The sequence below is a fragment of the Takifugu rubripes genome, chromosome 11, assembly GCF_901000725.2.
Source record: "Takifugu rubripes chromosome 11, fTakRub1.2, whole genome shotgun sequence".
Lineage (NCBI taxonomy): Eukaryota > Metazoa > Chordata > Actinopteri > Tetraodontiformes > Tetraodontidae > Takifugu > Takifugu rubripes.
Genome location: NC_042295.1, coordinates 13627937 through 13649469, shown reverse-complemented (window position 1 = coordinate 13649469; position 21533 = coordinate 13627937). Strand labels below are relative to the sequence as shown.

At 46.7% G+C, this 21533-nt stretch overlaps 1 protein-coding gene and 1 long non-coding RNA gene across 2 annotated transcripts; both read left to right on the top strand.

Moving 5' to 3' along the window:
- foxo1a (forkhead box O1 a) lies at positions 1–16667 on the top strand. Its single transcript, XM_029843748.1, has 3 exons — positions 1–1012; positions 14354–14545; positions 14729–16667. The coding sequence occupies exons 1-3, from the start codon at positions 341–343 to the stop codon at positions 15905–15907; spliced, it is 2043 nt and encodes a 680-aa protein (XP_029699608.1). The 5' UTR covers positions 1–340; the 3' UTR covers positions 15908–16667.
- A 2981-nt stretch (positions 16668–19648) lies between these two features.
- LOC115251488 (uncharacterized) lies at positions 19649–20588 on the top strand. Its single transcript, XR_003890046.1, has 2 exons — positions 19649–19800; positions 19889–20588. It is a non-coding gene; the product is annotated as an uncharacterized lncRNA (long non-coding RNA).
- Positions 20589–21533: the final 945 nt, after the last annotated feature.

The following is a 21533-nucleotide window of genomic DNA, read 5'->3' as shown; positions in this document are numbered from 1 at the left end:
ATAGTTCCAGTAAGTCCTCACATGCTCAAGGCTACAACAGAGAGAGTCAACAGGCTGTTCGGCCACAGTACGGAACATTACTACGACTGGGGAACCAAAACAAAGCCGCTGCCTCACCACTTCGACAACAAGACAAAGTTTCCATTACTGCTAAACTGAATTTTACCAGCATGGAACGTGACTTCCAAAGTAGACTTTACGCGCAGGCGTAACTCTGCTTTGCCGGACAGTTTTGTCTCCATTTCGCTCACATTTCAAAGGAGGAGTTGCTACTTTTGAGGTTCGTCATAATTGCATGCCATTGTAACACCACGCCAGTTACGCCACTTATTTCTCAACCATGGCGGAAGCAGCCCAGCAGCCACACTTGGTGGAAATAGACCCGGATTTTGAGCCCCTTTCGCGGCCCCGGTCATGTACTTGGCCCTTGCCCAGGCCGGAGTTCATCAACCCGGGCGACTCCAACACTTCCTCGCCGGTTCCGTCTGTGAAGCAGGAGCCGGCCGGCAACGCCGACTTCATCAACAACCTGAGCTTGCTGGAGGAGACCGAGGACTTTACGGAGCAGAAGCCTGTCGTATTGTGCACTGATTTCCAGTGTCAGGACAACTGTGTCCACCAGCAGCCTCCGCAGCAGCATCAGCAGCAACATAACCTGCAGCATCAGCAGCACCCGAACCCGCAGCTCACGCACCATCACCAGCACCACCAGCAGCCGCAGCAGCAGCAGCAGCAGCAGCAGCAGCAGCAGGCTGCACAGCAGCATCAGCAGGTGCCTCTGCTCTCCTCCTCCGTCAACTCTTCGTCCTCTCCGGCCGCCGTTGCCCAGAGGAAGAGCAGCTCCTCCCGGCGGAACGCATGGGGAAATATGTCGTATGCAGATTTGATAACCAAAGCCATCGAAAGTTCCCCAGAGAACCGACTAACTCTCTCTCAGATTTATGACTGGATGGTGAAGAGCGTGCCTTATTTTAAGGACAAAGGTGACAGCAACAGTTCTGCAGGATGGAAGGTATGTTTACCCTCTTTTAGTCTCCTGGTGTAACATGTGGGGACTTCACTGGGAGAAAATGAGCGTACCATCTCTTGGTTTTTCCAGTGGTTAAACGCTTTCAATGCAAAAAGCCACATCCACTTTTAAGTTGTCGTCCATTCGGTTAACGACACTGCGCAAACTGTCCAACTGCTGTCGTGACCTTAAGACAGTCATCTGACTCCTCTCAGCAGCAGTATGTGATTTATATGTCTGCTGACTCAACGGGTTTCCCCTGTTTGCTTAGTGCTCTCCTCACTATTCTATTCTAATAATCATATGAGGTCTGATGAGCGTTGGAAGCCTAAATCACAGTTTTGCGTTCAAAAGCATTGAGTGGAACTGTGGAGACATTGGAAGCATTTTTTGGAGCCCACCCAAACCAAACAAGACCAAAAATGACATAAGAGGTGACAGATTTCACCTCTCATGTGACAGGGGGTCCTCTCGTGCAACACCAGCGACGGGTGTGAGTATGTGCCGCTGCGAACGGATAACAGCCTGCTCTCCGGGTGGGAAGCGCGCCGGGCATCTGAAACCTGAAGCAGCACCAGCTCGCTTCTCGTTCCCCTTTAACCTCAATGTTTACCAAAAAAAAAATGACTTAATCGCTCGGAGCTGTCAGTCAGAGTGGAAAACCCCCCTCCTGTGTGGTGATACACACACGCTAATACACACTGTCAACAAAGCAGGGGCGGGACAGGAGTGTTTATGGGTAGACTATAATAGACCCAAGATTGATTGATTCATATGGGAAACCAAAGTTTAATACCAGTTGGGAAAACATGCAATTACACATGTTCACATAATTCGAGGCTAATCTAACGGCAATCGTGACGGTGCGAAGTCAAGAATATCCTAAACGTTCTGTCTCTGCAGTTTGCATTTGTCGTTGCTCTTCGCTTCAGCGAGTAAACCCCAACGGCGGTCGCCAGTGTCAGCGCCCCGGGCGCCGTGACTCAAAACTGTGGGCGACGCTTTTCCCCCCCGAGACTGGCTGGATACTGTGTAATAAGAAAGCTGTTATAAAGAGGAGTGAACTTCACGCCGGCCTGTGTGACTCCGCCGTCTCCGGCGTTATTAGTAGATCATTGACATCGGTAAAGTGAAGTCACACTGACAGAGTGCGGACCAGCTAGGCAAACAGCGAAACTTCTCTAGGTTGCCCTGACTGTTTGGCCATTATTGCACATTTGGCGACACGTAGAGAGGCGCTCAGCCACCGCCTAGGCCTGCTGCTTATCCTGGCACGGTGGGGGTGTAGACTGAGTAATAGTGTGGGAAAGCAAAGTGCCATTTACTGCTACGTGGGGAGTTATTCATAGATGTCCCCTCAGCTCCACACAGGGGGGCTATCATACATTGTCTCTTTAGAGTGAACTTGCCTAAGCTGGGGGGAATGTAAAATAGCAGTGGTAATTTTTGAGGCCATCTGGCATTTAGCTGTTTCTCTCTAATGACTTTTTTGGTTGCAGACATCTGAATCACATCATCTTTTATGATATTCCATCATTTAGGGCAACAACAAAGGAATAGGAGTGGGATTTATGTTCAACCTTTGTGACAGACCATAAGTCTCCCAAAATCCAAGCTTTGAAACCAAATGCCAGCGAGGCAAGAGGGACGAAGTGCAGAAGAAAACGTTGCTTTTGAGCGTTCCTCAACATTTGCGAGAACATAAAGGACTGTGTGCGTGCCCGGTTTTATGTAAGGTTGTCTCTTTCAAGCCCGAGTTTGTTCTGTAACACTCCCGATGGGTCGTGCTCGGGCTGAGTCACGACAGCCTCCACACTTCTCAGGCCGTCTGTGACTGACTGTGTGAGTTCCAAAGACAGTTGTGCCAGGTGGGACCGGCTTGGAGGAGCTCTCCAAGTGGACTGGACATTGGCCCTGGCACGGAACGCTCCCCAATGGGAAGAGGAACAGATGGCACCGATTATGTGTCACCAAGCCTCCCTGCAGAGGTGGCTATTTATTTCAAATTTGCCTTCCTCCCTGCCTTCACCTCCATAAATGTTATTAAAGCTGGATTTGGGGGCGTTACCAGCAGAATTCCCCTCTCCTGCGTCCACGCCGCAGCCAATCAAAGCATTAGGCGACAGATATCAGTGCGCGCCCCTTCCCTTATTTCTGTCCTCGATATACGTCTCTGAAAAGTAAATATTTGGTTTGAGCCACCGGGGCTGGACAGCTCGTGTCCTCTTTGATGTCAGCATCGGGTCCGGTCCACTCACAAGTTTTCTCTGTACTCTTGACCTGGAATTCCTCAGCTTATGCTGGTAAACACTCCCACGGATCTCAAAACAAACGCCGCTGGAGCAGACAAACATGTAGGTCACAGCGGATTGTACAAGGAGCGACACCCGGGTCAATACCACGTAAATGCACCTATTGACTCCGGTCCCTTCGTGCACTAATTGTAAACACTGCGGGTATCGCTGCAGGGAGAGCCTCTGATAGGCTGGCCAGCAGGTCAGGGTAGCGCATGTAACATCTCCTCATGTTGCAAAACAAGACCGGCATCTCCAATATGACTTTCAAACGATAACAAGATTCCAGAAACCTGCTGATATTCCGAATATGAGCGCTCTTGTTTTCATAAGCACGCAGCTAGATAATCTTAAAAGACCCCAATAATGTTTTTATTCCGAATATCTGACCTGGACTGGAGTGACTTTTCTGACAGCCGTGGTTGTGGTCACCGACAGTAAGATGGCGTGTCGGAATAACAAACGGGAAGATGATAACGGCGCTTGATATCGCTGCTGTTTGCTGAATTTGGTTTATAGCAGGCCCGATCCAGACGTCATTTCTGATCATTGATAGTAGCTGATAATGTGAACGTAAACGCGTCTCCGCATATTTCCTGTCTTTTCATACGCTCTCAAATATACTTCATGGTTATTTTCGGGATAGTAAAAACTTGGCTGCACTTCCATTTAAAAGAGGGCACGGCAGAGTATATGGTTGCCGTTTCTTATTTAATATTACCGAAGCTCCAAGGAAGGTGTTGGAAATCCTGAGCGAGGGCAAAGCGTCGCTCGTTTCTCCGGTTCTGTAAGTTTACGGGACAGGGAGTGGGCGCGAACAGCACTCCCCCTGTTCCTGGTCGGCTCGGTGCGCGCTCAGCCCCCTGGGGCAGTTGGAGGAGTCTTAACGCTGGCATTGCCCCAAGACATGAGGGGCAGCTGTGTTTCTCAGGCACAGAGCTGAAGGAACCCTCCTCACCCCCCCCCAATTTCCTGCCTGTGCCGCCAGCTTCTCCAAGTCCTGGTTTTGACGCAAAGGGAGGTGCGTTCTGCTCGGCTCTCAAGAGTTACTGGGTAATAAGCTGTGGGGGAGGCAAGCACTTAGATTTTCAGAGAAAAATTTAGAGAAAAAAAAGTGTATGTGGGGGGGTGGGGTGAGGCGTAGGGTCCTCGAATGCTCTTCAGTTCAAACTGGGTGACACTTGAGTAGTTGCATAACAAGACGTTTACTGGAATGAAAGAGCCGCGGGCCAATGTCTGGTGCCGCTGTTAGTCAGCGGAACTATGAGGCACTGTGTTAAAGAGATGTGGGATGCTAGTCACCAGTGTGTATGTGCGTGCGCGTGCGCGCACATGCGTGTTAACCTGGGCCTCATAATTAAAGCCCTGCTGCTGGCTGATGCACAGACAGGATGGCAGACTAGCAGGCAGGCCAACACAGAACATTCCAGCGCTGGCTTTTTTTATCTTTTTTATTGGGGCCTGATATTCTTTCTCCCTTTTCTCGTCAGCTGATTTTAATCCGCTCTCTCTTTGCAGCCACCTTCTCTGCTTTTCAGAACACACGGATCTTTGGATCCGCACGTGTGACGGGAGCTTGAAAGCAGCTGAGTATTGACGAGGTGTCCGATCTGCTCCGCGTAAGACCTCGCAGACATGGAGACGCCACCTCAACTAACTGCTAATTAGTTTGATACTGGTAGTATTTTCTGTCAGAACGGGGATGGCCCGATTCTAATTTTGAGTAATTTAGTGATTCCAAAGGATTATGGAATTATTTCAGCAGAAATGACACTTGTTTTGGCAATTTTGGGTCAGCATTACATAAAACTGTTATGCAATGAGTGAAAAATATTGAGTGATGTAACTATGCACATCCAAGCTGATTTGATTGAGCAACAGTGTGAAACAAGTGGCCCCACAGATTATTTCACAATCTCATTTGTCCTTCTGTCCTAACACACTTTCTGCTCTCACTGACACACATCACTCCCTTTATTGCCATTGTTGTTATCATTATAGTCGTTGTTATTATTCGGTCAGAGGGCCTGACAGTGCTTCTGTGGACTCAGCCCTTCTGAGTGATGTCACTGCGCTTAAACCTGGAAAGAAAAGTGAGAATGGATTCCACATGCTGACGCTGTCTGGGTCATTGTCTCATAGTAAACCTCACCCAGCGTGTTCTGAATACCATCGCAGGAAGCTCCCAAACAGACAGACAGGCAGAAGATGTCTGTTGGAGCTTTAAAGGTGTTTTATAGTATATGGGGTTGTTGATGAGTGACATTCAAAACTGGTTTGACTAACATAGCAGGTGGAAACTATCAATCGCCTTCTTCGTTTTGTACATGCCAAAAGGTGAACCTGCCCCTGAAGGTGAATTTCTCAACCCCCTCTGGCCACAGTTGCTATTACCATTTAGCATTTCTGGCTTTGTTCATATTAGAAATACACCTGTTAATGGTACCGCCGGATTATTCAGGACCTGGATTTGAGCGGGTCAGCAGCGGCTCAAGCCTGAGACCCTGAGGCCAGTAATAGGCAACATCTAAAGTCAGCAGACAGCGTGATGGCTGTGGAAAACACCGTCAAATGGACATTAATATTTAATGAGCAAATCCAAAAGTTGTTCAATGTGATTCTAATGAATTATAAGGGATTTTTCTTTTTTTGCGTTTTGATTTGCATAGTTTTGCATTAATGGTATCATGTTATGTCCAACCCTAACCCATGCAAAAAATGTCTTTATTATTTTCACATTTTGACTGGAAAGGCTCTCTTACATAAGCTTTTTTTGTTAAAGAAGGCTCATGATTCAAGCAGCCGGTGAATCGAGCAGAGAATGAATGAATCAGGCAGAAAATGAATCATTTTGGGTGATTTTTTTTTTTTTAAATCTCAGAGCTGACTGTCAGTGGTCTATTAATGTTCACATTTAAGCACGATGACGCCCCACAGGCCCGTCGTGAGCCTGGAAAAATACAGTTGCTGCGGATGATGTGCAAGTAGCTTCGACGACAGCTCGTGTTGTTGGAGGAGAGACGTAAACTGGATCCACTGCCAAATATTCTGACATATTAAATATGATATATTGAAGCTGAATATATTCTGTGCTTGCAAACGATTATATAAGTGACAGTGAGTGGAGGGGAACTCCAGCTGGAACGTTCACACTTCCAGGGCCTCTATCGCACCACGAAAACCACCTGCACGCTTCTCATAAATGCTTCTTGGGATAAAAACTAATCGTGCACGTGTTGTTCCAACACTCCTGGCAGAAAACGGCGGCGTGCGCTTTCCAGGCAGAGGAAGTGAGGTAGTCTGGATAAAGAAAGTCAGGGTGGAGCAGGGCAGCGCTAGCATGCACCCACACAGGCGGCTGCTTCACTGGCTCACAGCACAGTGGTCAGGTAAACAGCCATTTAGAGTCAGCCCAGCCTTTTTTTTTTTGTTTTTGTCTGTGTGGGTTTGGTAGCAGACTGAGGGCACGTGATCATCTGTTTTGGCGGTGGGTTTGTCCGGGCACGCAGTGTGTTCCACAGAATACGCCGCCGCCGCCGCCGCCTCTCAACCATCAGGGTGAGCTCTCCTGTGTGGCTGAAGGGTTTATGCCGAGGGAGGGGAAACCTGTTTGGATTTTTGAATGATTTTCCCTGTCTTTGCACGTGGAAAAAAGAAAAAAAAAAAGCATCTTATCAGTTCCTCGGGATCGCATGTGTGTAAACCTGCTGCAGACGAAGGGAACAACACATGCGCGAGGGCTCTAAACCACAGGCATTACCCCGAACCACATTGTTGTGCAATTCCCGCCCTAAAGCGATTATACACGGTGCCTGTCAGACTGGTCTGGCATTATCACACAATCACACATGCATTGGGGCATGTGTGATTGTGTCCACATACATGAATGCTCACCGGGGCCGGGGGAAAATGTGCACTTTAGACGGACCAGATGAGCCGTTATGGCGGCGCAGCAGACAGCAGCTCCTGTTGACCAGGAACTAATAGTTCCTTTGGAGGTCAAAGTGTGTCAGAGTGGAACCGTGTTCACTTAGGTTTGGCGTTGCAGTTCTGCCAAGTGTTTCCCTGCGTTTTATAGGGGTGCTGTGCACGGTTAGACGTTGAGCGTCAACGTATGTCATCAGACATCTCTGTGAACAGGTCCAAATGTTGGTCATGTCCCGCTGTGGCTCAGTTTTTCTGTATACACCCTTTATATTAGGCTAGTCCTGGTGGGTGTAGCGCCCCCCCTCTCCCCCTTCACCATTTACTTGTCTTACATTGGAGGGAATGCAGCAGGACTACTCAGAGATCAGGCATGTAGGCACATGTGGGCTCATTTTTTTCCCTCTTAATGAATCATTCAGGTTCTGGTAGAACTGCCCGATGACATAGATATCAAACAAAGGAGAAATCTTTATCTACCGATCGCTACATTGTCAGTTTTCCGTGTCTGAGCTACTTAAATTTAGAAATATTTTCCCCCATGAGTCACAAACCACCCAACGTTTTGACAGTCAACAGACGCATTCTTGTACGTGCCCAGAAAACCTGAAAACAGTCAATTTTTACGCCATTTGGTTTTTCTATCTCGTACTTCCTCAAACAAGTCGCGACGTTTTAGCGCTCCTGCCATCTACAGTTGTGAAAATATCGTGACTGTCTTTCGTACGCGTCTGGCCTCACAGCTGACAGGAAGTGGAGGTGCTCTAACAACTCAGCAGTGACGTCATCATGAGAGGAAGCATGACGCTAGTTTCCGTGGCTTCTTCCGTTTTATTGCTTTTGTTTCATCATTTCCCTTAAATTTATGTGGCCATGGGAACCAAAGTGCTTGAACGATCATTTAATTGCTACAAAGTCCCTCGTATTAAATGATTGTGAAGATTTGTATGCAGCCGTAAAATAAAAGTTGTCCTTGTGAGACAACTTTAGTGCAGAAGCTTTATCTAAAAGACACAGAGTTTTTATTCCATAAACAAACACACTGATAGTGACAATCTGTATTAATCTGACAAAGATGAATCCCCGATGGCCCCGAGAATTCATTCCAAACATACGTTTTTCTATCAGTGTTAGTGTGGCCGGAGGTTGTAACGTGTTATTAAATTTCATATCCTACAAGTAGGTCAACAAAAGGTCTTCTGGTAAAAATATTGACTTGATTCAAGGTTTAAATGGAGGTTCTTATGAGGTCATTTCCTGTAAGCCATTTAGTCATTTTCGCATTACAGCGTAGCCCCAGTGTGCCTCACTTTCACTGGTCACTGATGTGGCCTCGCAAAACATCATCAGTAAATATCAACATCGGGTAACTTCAGGCCTGGAAATCTTCCCCGTCTCAGTCGGTCTTTGGTGATGACATTGGGCGGTAAAACAGCCTGGAATACCCTGGTGTTCACCAGGATAAACTGAGGTAATGGCTCTATAAATATAATACCTCAGACATTAACCCCGCCCACAGGTCAGGCCGGTGGACACCACACCGGCATCGGCCCACACACTGCATCTTTATCCGGGGGCCAAGTCCAGCCACTCCACTGATCATAGACGAAAAATATCCCCGCTCCACAGGCACGGCTCTGTTCTTTTACAGACTCGCATTGTGTTGTACACGGCAACGCATGCACATATTTTAGCACGGCAAGCTTAGACGGCACAACTCAGTCCCTGTCCTGCTGCTTCAGTCCGAGTAGGAATCAGCAGAGGAACATCTGATATGATTCACCCATGGCAGCAATTTTACTGCAAAAAAACATATCAATTAAATGTAAAAGATTAATTAATCATGTCTCTTGTTTGGATCCAAAGCAGGGGAGGATAAGCCGCCAGTGTAATGCAGCCGAGAGGCTACCTAGACAAGGGCCCTCTCCTTCCCTTTCCTCTTATTTTGCTCAGTCAGACGACAGAGTTTTGATTAGGAAGCGCTGGCTCTTGAACCCACTGTTTTCCCCAGCTGTTCTGGTGGTCTGCGTGAACCAGAGCCTCAGTGAAACCAGTGGCATCAGTGGGATCAGTATCAGGACTGGCCAGCTCTTCCTGTGTGGATACGCTACAGCAGGAAGTTTGCTAATAGCCCCCGACACTCGGCCAAACATCTGACGCTATCGCCCACCGGTGGTGTCTGGCTCTGTGGTGTCGGTGGGTTTGTGTTCCAGTGCACCCACTCACTTACAGACAAGTTATCACTTTTCTGCTCTGTGGGCAAAACCAATCAGTCTTGATCTCAACCATTCGGCATCCCCTCAGACACCCAAGACGGTGCATTTCCATGGAAGCCATTGAGGTGCGAGACAATTTCTTGTAGATAACCGTGGCAAAAGGCTGTCCGCGAATACATTTGAATGCAAATTTTCTCTCTGCAACTTATTGTCTGAGTTTCGCGACGGTCGTGTAAGTCAGCGGCTCACAATGGCCGTTTTAAAGAAACGTCTCCTCTGCCAGGGTCTTTCGCCATCTTTAAGCAGCTCTACACTGAAGCCTCTGTGTCTGGGTTTGAGCCTAATTGAATAATTTGAATAAGGAGGATTGGAATATTGAATAGTAAATAAGGAGTGTACAGACAGTTCTTGCTTGTAGTTGGTGTCTCAATGGAGCAAAGAGAGTGGACAAGCAGAGAAAAAGACAAGGAAATTAGCTGTTAATGGCTTCAGCAATTGGCCTTTTTTCTCATTTTTATTATGAGGACTGGGAAATAAAGTCCACTGTTAAAATTGAATGCTTTTTATATCCCTTTAACACTGACGCATTGATATTCTCCCATTGGCCTGGTCATTTTTTTTTTTGGACTATTATACAAAAGCATAAATGCCCGTGTGTGACCTGGAGACTTTTCACATTTCCTGCGCCCTGCTTTTTATTCCCTTTTATGACAATCACTGTCTTCGCTTTTCGTAAATAGGTCAGTGATTATCATGCCGGGTCAATATGAGTGTTAATGTGGGCTTATCAAACTGCAAACACATGAAGTCAGCCTGACGGTCCCTTCCAAAGGCGTCGCCAGGCCGCAAATCTCAACCGTAAAGGTTTATTGCTTTATTTTTATTTTTTTTAATTTTGCATCCGAGATATCGAAAATTGATCAAATACGATGCAGCCTGATTACGAAGCAGTTTAGAAAAATGACAACATTCATGCGGCGCTTCTTCCTCGAATGAAAATCCGAACCGCTGTTCCTGAAATCCCTCAGGAAGTTTACAATAAACCACTTACATTTTGCTCCACTTCCAGTCAACCTCTTTTTCACAGAACACTTGGCACCATATGTCAAACATAAATGGGGGGAAAAATCCAACCGGGGAGTTTTGCATTGATGGCATTGTGAAGCTAGTGAGTGCTGGTTCCTGCCTCCTGCTGCCTCGCCGTTGCTCCTCGGGCAGAGTCCACTCACCACGTTAGCTAGGCAGACCTGCTGATCTGGGGGTTAGCTTAATAACAAGATGACACATTTTCTGCCCTCACCACACTCCTTCAGCTCAGCAAGAGTCAGCAAAAGTTCCAGACATGACCAAGTGAGGGCTTTAGAGCCACTTAATTTGGCGGTGGAAAGGTGTGCTACACGGGCTATAAGTTGTCCTCTTCTTGGCCGCAGACGTTACAGAGAAAATAGCTAGTTGCACTGCACCAGGTACTTAATATTCAGGCGAAACGCCTGATCAGGACAGTCCCCCCCTTTACACAGTTCAGGGGAAATGGAGCAGACAAACCACTTGTTTCCATTTTCTTCAGGTCTGCATGAAACTGCTCGCAAGCCGCTCGCGTGTGATCTCGTACCTGCAGCGTGTTTTCAGTCAGCGAGGAGGGAGCTTTCTACCAAACACCCAATGGGCTTCGCTGCCGCGGTTTCACTTGTGGCCTCGTTCGATTCAAAGCAGCCACACGAGTAGGTGGCGCGGTTCCGCACCGGGGACTTTTTTTTTTCTTTTTATCACGCGAGTTGACATTTGAACAGATCTTATAAACGTCATCTTTTTAGTCAGTGTTCCCATTAGGATGGGTGGGGGGTGGGGAGGAACCCATTTAGTAGAGATCAAGTGAAGGGGAGAAGGAAAGGAGGCTGGATGGAGCTAACAGTGTTGCCTTTCAGCCAGAGAGCACAGCAGTCCCCCATCCATACCAACTCTGTTACACACAACCCCTGTTTCTATACGCTTAAACAGCCTTAGCATTCTCTCTCACACACAGCAGCCATACTGCCGGCAGCCGCTCCGTCATGACATATCCACTTGTTTCAGCAGTCACATGCAGAGATGAACATTCATTTAACCAATGTAGTGTGACATCAGCGATCAAATCCCTGGCATTGGGGGGGGGTATGGTGGCAGCACAAGCTAAGTTTTACAGCATCCACTTGGCTCCTGAATGCAGCATTGCATTCCATGCCTTTTTCTCTGCCATGTTTCCTGTGAGGCAGGAAGTTAGCCCCGCTTCCTGTCACAGTCCTCTTTCATGTGGTCACTTCCTCATGTTTTGCCAGTGCCTCTCTGTTCTGTTGACTCAGAGCATAGAGGTGGCGCTCAGGCAGAAGCCAGAAAAGTCTTTTGATGATCTCTGGTTACGTGAGCTAACCTTCGCCGGTCCAACAATGTGTGTTTGCACAGCGCCGGGCCACATTCTTCGCTCAAATTGCAGTCCACTTGAACGTCGTCCTGTTGGCAGCTCGTGCTTTGATGTTTTGATTTTTGAGGGCAAAGTCTTTTGATCATATTCCAAAACCTTTACACCGTCATCTCCATCTTTTGTGGCAAGTTTGAGTGGGACAAACACAAAATATTTGACTTGTGAGCTGATATACGGTTGTTCTTTTTAATACAAAACAAGATAGAGGGGGCACTCGTTCCTCTGTGCTCACAAATCACTTCTGTGAATTTATGGGTTTTGTAACCTTGCTGTGGAATGTTGATTGTGATGACTGCCTGGCCAGAAATCCTGCCTTTAGTGTTTCCTAAGAGATACTCACACTTTGGCTCTGATTATGATCGAACTTTGCACACACTGATTAGCTGGAATGCTCCTGATATTCACACACGGTGGCGGGATCCAAAAGTAACACAGTGGATGGTTCCAAAGTTAAAGGTATCAAACAGGGGGGAGAGGGGGGAGTGTGTGTGTGTGTGGGGGGGGGGGGGTCAATAAAACTATCCAAGTAGTTTGATTTGAATATGTCGGCTTTATCTTTGTGTGTAAGTGTTTGTGTCACTTTGAGTGTGATTTGGTGTACGTGTTCATCCCGCATCGCGTGCATTTCCAAACCGCAGTATCACCAGCTGCAGAGGAGCAATGCGACAAAATTAAAACCATATTGTGCTGCTGTTTGTTGGCTGCCATTCCATCAGAACATGAACTGGCACACACACGCTGTGGGAGACGAGGTTTTTCCATTGGCCCCACCAGACCCAGAGTCAAACTCCCAGCACGGCACAGAGTTCTGGTGTTTTCCATCAGAGCCAATTACGTGACCCCTCTCTGACATTCCCTCTAATAGATTTTATTTTTTTTAATCGGCACAACACCCACATTTGGGGTGTGACATAAACCAAGAAACCGGCTGCGCAACTGAGAGACAAACTGAGAGCTGTGAGGTTCTTCCTCCCTGTCATCGTGGTGATATAAGGCTGTGACAGGACGTCCCGGCGTCTGCGCTCGCATTGCAGTCATTCCTGGTTGCAGCACAGCTGAAATTACCAACACTCTCAGCAGTCATGAGAGAGAGAGGCTCATGACCAGACTTTGCTCCTAAACCTTTTGTCATACTTACCGAGAAGGGATAGAGAAAAGCATTTGCTAAGCTAATCAAGGAAGGGGCGTCACATCCCCCAGATCACTCCAACTCGCCAGACCAGGCGATTGGGTCATTTGATTCTGATTTCCATTCATTTTTTTAAATGTTCAGAAGATCCCCCACTTCCACGTGCCCTGAGATCCTGTAGTGAGAAACCAGAGGACAGAAGCGGAAAAATCAAGCAAAGCGTAGACAGTTTGGTTGAAGAGACTTGATAAGGACTCCTTCATTGATTTGTTGATTGTCCTAATCCATTCTGTTAATTCTTTAAAGAGAAACTCAATAGGAAACGACAATTTGGAGGTCTCGTCATGCAACCCTGAGTCAGCCTCTCACAGCAGTTTTAGATTGACTGTGGTTCAGGGTGAAGCTTTCCAAAGTCAGAAAAAACAAGCCCTCCGTGATGTCATAGTGATGTAACCATGGTTTTCTCAGCTTGGACACAAGACCTAAAAATTAGAAAGAGTGCCGTCATTACATGCCACAAAATTTGGAGTTTGAAAGAGCTCGTTATCCTGCAATTACAGTTAAATGAGGGACAAAAGTTGCATTATGCAGTGCAGTGTTTTTCTTTTTTGCAGTGCTTTTTTTTTTGTTTTGTTTTTGGCAAATCTTCATCTTCGACTGAACCAGACCTGATGTGAATTCAGCCGGATTAACAAATAGAAGTAGAAGCGAAGAAGAGGAGGCGGACAGAGTGTGCCAGATGTGAAGCGCTGACTCACAGCGGGCTCGGTGACGTCAGCCACTGTGCACGCCAACCTCTGCACGTGTCCGCGTACCCCAGGAGTTTCAGCCCGTTTTCCAAAACACCTTCATTTACACACGCGCGGAAACGTCCGCCCGACTCCCCGATCGGGATGAGCGGATCTGTTTGCAAGGTCTGTGAGCGTGAAAGGTTTGCGTGCGCTTCCTCCGTTTCAGTCGCGCTCGACGACAGGTGCGACGTGACTGTTGTGTGCGCAGCGCTGTCTCCAAACAAGCCGCATGCTAGGCTCTGCACCTTAATCCCTGGGTCATTCAGGATGTATTGCTCCTCCCATAATACTTCTCATGCTTGCGCACGTACTACATGTCGTGCAAACGGCATTTATGAGTGACCTTAAACTCATCTTTTCGGCGGCTGTCAAAGCCTGTGTTTTTTAGAGAACCACCTGTTTAGTTGGATTTGCACTCCCACGCTAAAGCAGATCTATAATGATTTCCTTGAAGAGAAGGGCAAACGGGCGTCTTTTGTTTGTCCAGCCCTCGCCAGCCTCTTCTCATTGGTTGTTTCCTTCTCCCGCTCAGAACTCCATTAGACACAACCTGTCGCTGCACAGCCGCTTTGTCCGGGTGCAGAACGAAGGGACGGGCAAGAGTTCGTGGTGGATGCTGAACCCCGAGGGCGGGAAGAATGGCAAGTCCCCGCGGCGCAGAGCAGCATCCATGGACAACAACAGCAAGTTCACCAAGAGCAGAGGAAGAGCCGCTAAAAAAAAGGTAGAAAGAAGGGAAATAGAATTTCTTTTCTTCTAATAATGTTAAGTATAAAATAAAAGCACCCGGAGCTATTGGGCTGGTGCTGTTGTCTATATTCAGGAGGATTGTGATAAGTAAAAATAAAATACATGTACAGATTTCTGTTAGATGAGTTTATCTGAGAGTTGTCTTATCTCCCTCCAGCTGGCTTTGCAGGGGGGTCCTGATGGAGGTGGGGACAGCCCAGGCTCGTATTCCAAGTGGCCTGGAAGTCCAAACTCTCACAGCAACGATGACTTTGATGTTTGGAACAGCTTCAGGCCTCGAACCAGCTCTAACGCCAGCACCCTGAGTGGCCGCCTCTCACCTTTCATGCCCGAGGACGACCTCGGAGAGGCAGACGTGCATATGGGCTACCCAGGAGCCCCCGGCACGAAGATGACGGCCACGCTTCCCAGTCTCACCGAAATGACGGGGTCTCTCGGACGCAGCTCTGAGAATGTGATGGAGAACCTTCTGGACAATCTCAACCTGCTCTCGCCCAACAACTCTCAGGTCAGCGGCGGGACAAAAACCCCCGGATCCTCCCAGTCCTCCCCTTCTCCCATGATGCAGCCTAGCCCTGGCTACCAGGCCTACAGTTCACCCAGCATGGTCTCACAGCCTCAGCAGGACTACCACAAGTGCGTGTATGGCCAAGCAGGAATGAACAGCCTGCCATCCATGCCGCTGCAGACACTGCAGGAGAGCAAGCCCAGCTTTGGGCCCTCGCTGGGCCCGTATAACTGCCCCGCGGGCCTTCTGAAGGAGCTGCTGACCACAGACACAGACCAGCACGGAGAGCTGATGCCGTCAGTTGACGCCAGGGTGTCGCAGTCCAGCGGGAGCTGCATGCTACCACCTTACAGTAGCAGCCAGCATGCAAGCAAACTGAGAGGGAACGGTCACCCCCACGGTCTCAGTCACACGCACCCCCGCAGCGTGCACCAAGTCGCGGTCACGTCACCGGCTATGAATGGCCGCTTACTCATGCCTTTAAACCACAGCGGGGGCACGACGTGTCTGCCTATAGTCAAAAGTCCTATGCAGATGTCTTATGGTCTGTCAGGCCACCTCAGTGGGGGAGGCATGCCAGGTAGCTTCTGCCCTCTCAACACTAACGGATACGGCCGTCAGGTTCTGGTGCCGCCCTCCCACCCAGAGAAGCTGCCCAGCGACCTGGACGACATGTCCATCGAGAAGTTTGAGTTCGACATGGAGACTGTCCTCCACGACACCCTGATGGATGGGGATTCCCTCGACTTCAACTTCGAGCCAATGGTGACCCAGCAGGGTTTCCCCCACGGGGTGAAGACCACCACGCACAGCTGGGTGTCAGGGTAGAAGCTGGCGCGTTGGGGAAACTGGTTAAACTGGCTTGTTGTGATTACAGAACTGTAAAAACCTGCTTCGCCTGCGCGTTCTCTACGTCAAGATCTTAATCTGCGAGTGCTTCTTTTTTCCCCTTTTTGATCAATTCAGGAGACCAAAATTGATCACAGTCTGCTGAGAACACATCTCTGCTTTAGCCCCCGAACTGTTGACGAAGACATCGGACATTCTGTACAAAGTGCCAACAATTTTGCCTTAACAGAACCTGAAGAGAGCCAAACTGAAACACAACTCATCACGGTTAAAGACCGCAGCAGGAAAAGTGCACAAGTTCCTACACCGCCATTCAGTTTGTCCATAATCAGATACTTTATATCTACAGTGTGGTGATAATTGATTATTACTACAGAATTATGAAGGTAATCTGACTCATGGGTTCGCAGACTGATGACTTCTCATGGGATCTCCAGCTATTGTTACGCAACAACTCGCTTTGTCCTTGCCTGGTTGTACATAGCCTCGTCGTCCAGTGTGGAAAAATCAGGTGTGAGAGTGTATTTTCAAGACTGTAAATACTGTTTACAAAACACATGCAAAAATCCGGACAGCAGAAACGAGCTCACATGGAAAACTGGACTCCGAACCACAGATCAGAGCGTCGGACGTGTTTCCGGAGCCTCAATCGGGTTGTAGAATGGTAAAATGGATAAACTTTCCAGTTTCTTGTACATACAAACAAAAATGTATATTAAAATGATGTAGTAGATGTTTACTTGATTTGATTTATACATATATATATATATTTTAGATCTAAATTATTTGTGGTTAATAGAGATCTATGCTGGTGCATAATGTGCTCTCGGACATTTCTGTTCTGAGTCGTTGGTCACTCTAAACCTTAATACCACAGGAGCCTATTTATTGTGCCTACAACGTAGATATTGACTGCAGGGTTGAAGGATTTCATGTTGTAAATATCTGTGGTCCAGAACATACTCACAGAACAGCTCGCTTGTTTCGTAGTGGCGGTAGATCGATCACATTGGCGTTGCCTGAGTGCTCCGGGGCGATGCGACCGGCGAGGCGGGGGGGAGGGAGGGGTCGCGGGGGAGGGGAGGGAGGGGTCGCGGCGGGTTTCTGGGTAATCCGGCCATCAGCCTTTTCCGTGTTGAATTGTAGATCTCTTTATTATTTCTCTGTCTTCAGTCCGAGACGGCTGATTTCATGAAGTGGTGAATGATCCCCTTTTGGCCACAAAGCAACACTCAGCTCGCCAGCTCCCGCTGTCTTTCTCCTGCATCGGTTCAGATTCAGACTTCCCCTCAGAAAAGTGCCGCTAAGTATTAAATCCTTCATGTACAGCCGCGTGTATATTTCCATCGTCTTTTCCTGCCGTACTCGCTCCATCCCGACAACCTGCCTCAGTGAAGCCGACGTCTGCAAACACAACTTCTGTGGCAGTGAAGGCACCATCAAATCTAACACAGACCGTTTGGGATTGAACATTCTCGTCCCATTTTTCTTTTTTTAAATTTTATTTTATTTGCTGCTTTGAGCCGCTGCCCGGCTGCTTTCCCTTCTGGCCTGCTAGTTCCGCTTGCATGCAACATGCTCTGCTAACAATGAGCATCAAGAAACTGCTTGCACCCGCTTGGATTTCCCAGCACACCCTAACTGGGGCAAATCTTCAGATAAAAGTCCCCTCAGCACTTTTTCATGGGGTGACAGTTGGCTTGAGGTGACCAAAGCCATCGCAGACATGACTTTGAGACAAAGGGGAATTGTTTTACACAGTGGGAAAAGAGCACAAAACGCCCCTCTTAATGTCCAACGTTACTGTTGTCACTCTTCGGCTCATTCCAAGTTTGGCTGTTACTATCAAAGGTTCGCTACTTCAGAGAGTAACGGCACACAATCGTACACCTCTGACATGGTCATGTGTGTGAGGAGGGCATGTTTAAGGTGATGAATCTACATTTCAAACGGCTGTTAAAGAAGCTGCTTTAGGGCTTCAGTGCCAGGTGTTGCCTTTTCTTACCCCAACACACCAGAGTGTACGACCACCACCTTTGCCTGAGAAGTTGTGTATTTACTATTTTGTTATGTCATATGTTCAAAACTATATAAGTCGGGATAAACTGTAATAACTTCATTTAGTGTCACAGGGTTCACTCTAAAAGTAAAAAAAAAAAAGAGCTGTACTAAGTAAATTATATTTCTGCATTTTAAAATGATTGAATCTATGCATTGTAGTCCTTAATTTGATGTTGCTGTTGCTAGATTTTCTATTCATTTAAACTTATGACAGAGATATATTATTGTAACATAGCGCTGTGAGACAGTGTGGTGTTGTTGTTGTTTTTGTTGATGTTGTTGTTGTTGTCAATGGTCCAGATAGTTATGTGGGGGAAAAAAATGAAGTTTATTTAGATAATAGATGATGCAGTGATTAATATACTAAGCTTTTGTAAACTTACAATGTTGTATTTCCTGTATTTAGCTACAGTTTTTAGAAAATGCCATTTAAAAAAAAAAAGCAGTTTAATGAAAAAAAAGAAATATATATTGTATTTTTAAACCAAAAAACAATATTTAGTCTGTCGGAGAAGTCCTGCTCAGAATTCAGATTCTGGACCAATTTTGTAATTTTATGAGTAGACTGATATTGCACTTTTACTTACATTTTATAACAAAGTGCTCCTCATAATGAGATATTATTTTAAAAATGAAAATCTGTTACATTTAACTCATATGTGGGGTTAAATTGGACTTCTGCTGTATGATTTCCAATCAATAAGAATATGTAACTTCAATATTAATGTATTAAGTCCTGAATAAATGTACTTCTGTGTTAAAGTCGTGTCATATCCATCATTGTGTTGGTTCATATCAGTGGATTTGGATCCGTATTCTATCAAAGGATGAGGACAAAATTACAGAATAAGGATAAAATGACAGAAAAATAAAATACTTTTTACAGTATATAAGCAATAAAGGACATTTTATGTCAGCTATTCCAGGTTAAAGTGAGTCAAGTACTGTTATAGAAAAAGTTGTTTATTATTATTAGTAGCAGCAACAACAGTGGCAGCATCAGTAGTAGTAGTAGTAGTACTTGTAATAGTAGTACTTGTAATAGTAGTACTTGTAATAGTAGTTGTAGTAGTAGTAGTAGTACTTGTAATAATAGTAGTAGTAGTAGTGGTAGTATTCATTTGCGGTGTCTCACATCTTATGCCTGGCTTTTCCGTACAGCCACATTCCACACCATGCACCCCCCACTGAACTCATTCACCCCTGCTCAGCCTGTCTGACCTCCATGTCCTTGACTTTAGGTTTTGAAGCACAAAAAGAACATATAAGTAGCAAAGCTTTATTTGTATACACTGGGGACTGTATATATGAAAAACCCTGTATGGTCGCCGCTCAGATTAGCTCCAGGTTTCATTCTAATTACAGGCCTCCACCTCGGAGCTTAAAAAGGCAGAAAATCACTGTGAAATCAGCCCCAGCAGGTAGTCAAACCGAATCCACCGTAGACTCAAAGACACGTGAAGCAGACGTAAAAACAATGGGATCATTCAGATGCATCTGAAGGGGCCCGAAAGGTCAGCGTGCGTCATTCTCTTTCACCTCCCTGTTCCCAAAGAAACACTATTTGCATTCGCTCTACTCAGCAATGTGGGCCAAGGTTTTGGTGTCAGTGGGAGGGAGCAGGAGAGGAGGGCATCGAGGACGCGTGTGAGCATATAGCCGAAGAATGTGGGTGTGGAACGCAGCCAAAGGCATATGCGATCCTTATGGTCCTCCGAGTGCGAGGAGGCAAGTGAGGCTGGCAGGCTGGGGCCACGCGAGGACAAGGCCGCAGTGTGTCACTTTTGAATTCGCTGGTTTGAGCAGAAAAGGTACATTTAGCATCAGTCTGTTGTACGAGAGTGCAGTGTTACTATAAGGTCTCACCTCCCCTTTCCTCTCTCATGACTTCCTTTTCAGGGTGTGAGCCTGCCGATGTGGTTTGGCCCCTCCAATCAGATACCAGCCGTCGATTTGCTTATTTCAAAGCCTCTCAATCGGAATTCTTGTCATTCTTTTAGCGTCACACTGAGCAAATATTTGCAAACACAAGGCTCATTACGGGATTACTGTGGTCAATAGTGAAATTCCAGATTGCGGTTCTTCTCGTGTATTTGCTGCCTCGCAGGCTTCTATGAGCGTGATGACAACAATCGCGATAAACAGATGCATTTCTCAAAGTGGTTGGAGCACGTTCCAGTCGCAGCGTTCCAGTGGAGTGTTCCCAGGCCATCGAACCTCAGACTGTGACTTTGTTCTTCTCAGCAAAGGTGATGAAGCAACTTTAATAGTTGCTCGCTGACGCCATCAGTGAGCTTTTAAACGCATCATTCTTGCAGGAGACTGTCTGCACAACTACCTTCCAATCACCCTGAACTTACTCAAATCCTATTAGACCCAACAGTAAAGGCCTCACAGTGGTACAGATTGAATTATTAGATTAGATTACAGATTGTGTGGTTAAAAATGTGTTTGAATACTGTCCAGTCAGTCAGTCTGCCGAGGAGGAAAAAAAAGAAAGAAGAAATTTGGTCCAAGATTCATTCTAGAATCAATCTTAACGTACCAAAATCTTGTTTTACTATTGCTGAACTCATTCCAATTAAAATGTTACCATTTGTTTCTGTTTTACTTATCTTTAGCCGTCAAAGCAAGCCTGAGCATGTACTAAGCCTATCAGCCTGCAGTTGTTGCACTTGTGTCTCTTGGGCTCCTGGGGCGACATAAATAAGTCTCAGAGAGACTTTGGGCCCAAAAGTCACTAAGCTGTGGGACCTGTAACCAGCACGGATGCACGAACCCATGGGCAGTCACCAGTATGAGCTGAGCTGTACTCCCACGCTCTGGGAATTCCACCAACAGCTTTATTGCTTCTTCATCTGACACATTTTCACACCTCTCTGCATGTGTGTTCTAACCACAGTACACATTGTCTTACCAGGTTTTAAAGAAAGAAAAAGCAAACTGCTGCGACTGCAAGCCTCATTTTATTTTATTTTATTTTATTTGTTTTGGGGGGTTGGGTGGGTGAGGATATGTCACCTCTAAAGCCAGGCAGGAAAAAAAGGATTATTTGATCAGAAGATCTTTCATATAAACTCTCTCTGGCTTTTATTGATACATATTTAGCCATCAGAGGACGTTTCTGCAACTAATTTGATGTAGACTATTCATAGATTATGTCAGAGGTGCCAGCCGGTTGGACGCTCACTGAGCAAATGCATCTCAGTTAGCATAAAGTGACCTTTGGCTGGAGCTGGCTGCTGGACTCTCTTCCCGTTGGGCAAAAGTGCGTCTGTGGTTGAGGAAGGTGCTGAACAAATGACGGCTTGGAAGGGGAAAAAAACTAAACATAAGCCGGCAAAATTGCACCGTTGTACCACCGACCTGCCACTTTTGTCTTCCTGTCTCATTGAAAACTTACATCATCTTGTAAACTGTGGAAAAAAAAACCCTCTTTGGCCCAGGACGCCACAATGAGCACACTGTTAAAGGACGGACAGAAGGACGGAGGTTCAGAGAGATCGAAAGAAGCAGATGGAATCCAACTGTTGTGTAATTTGGG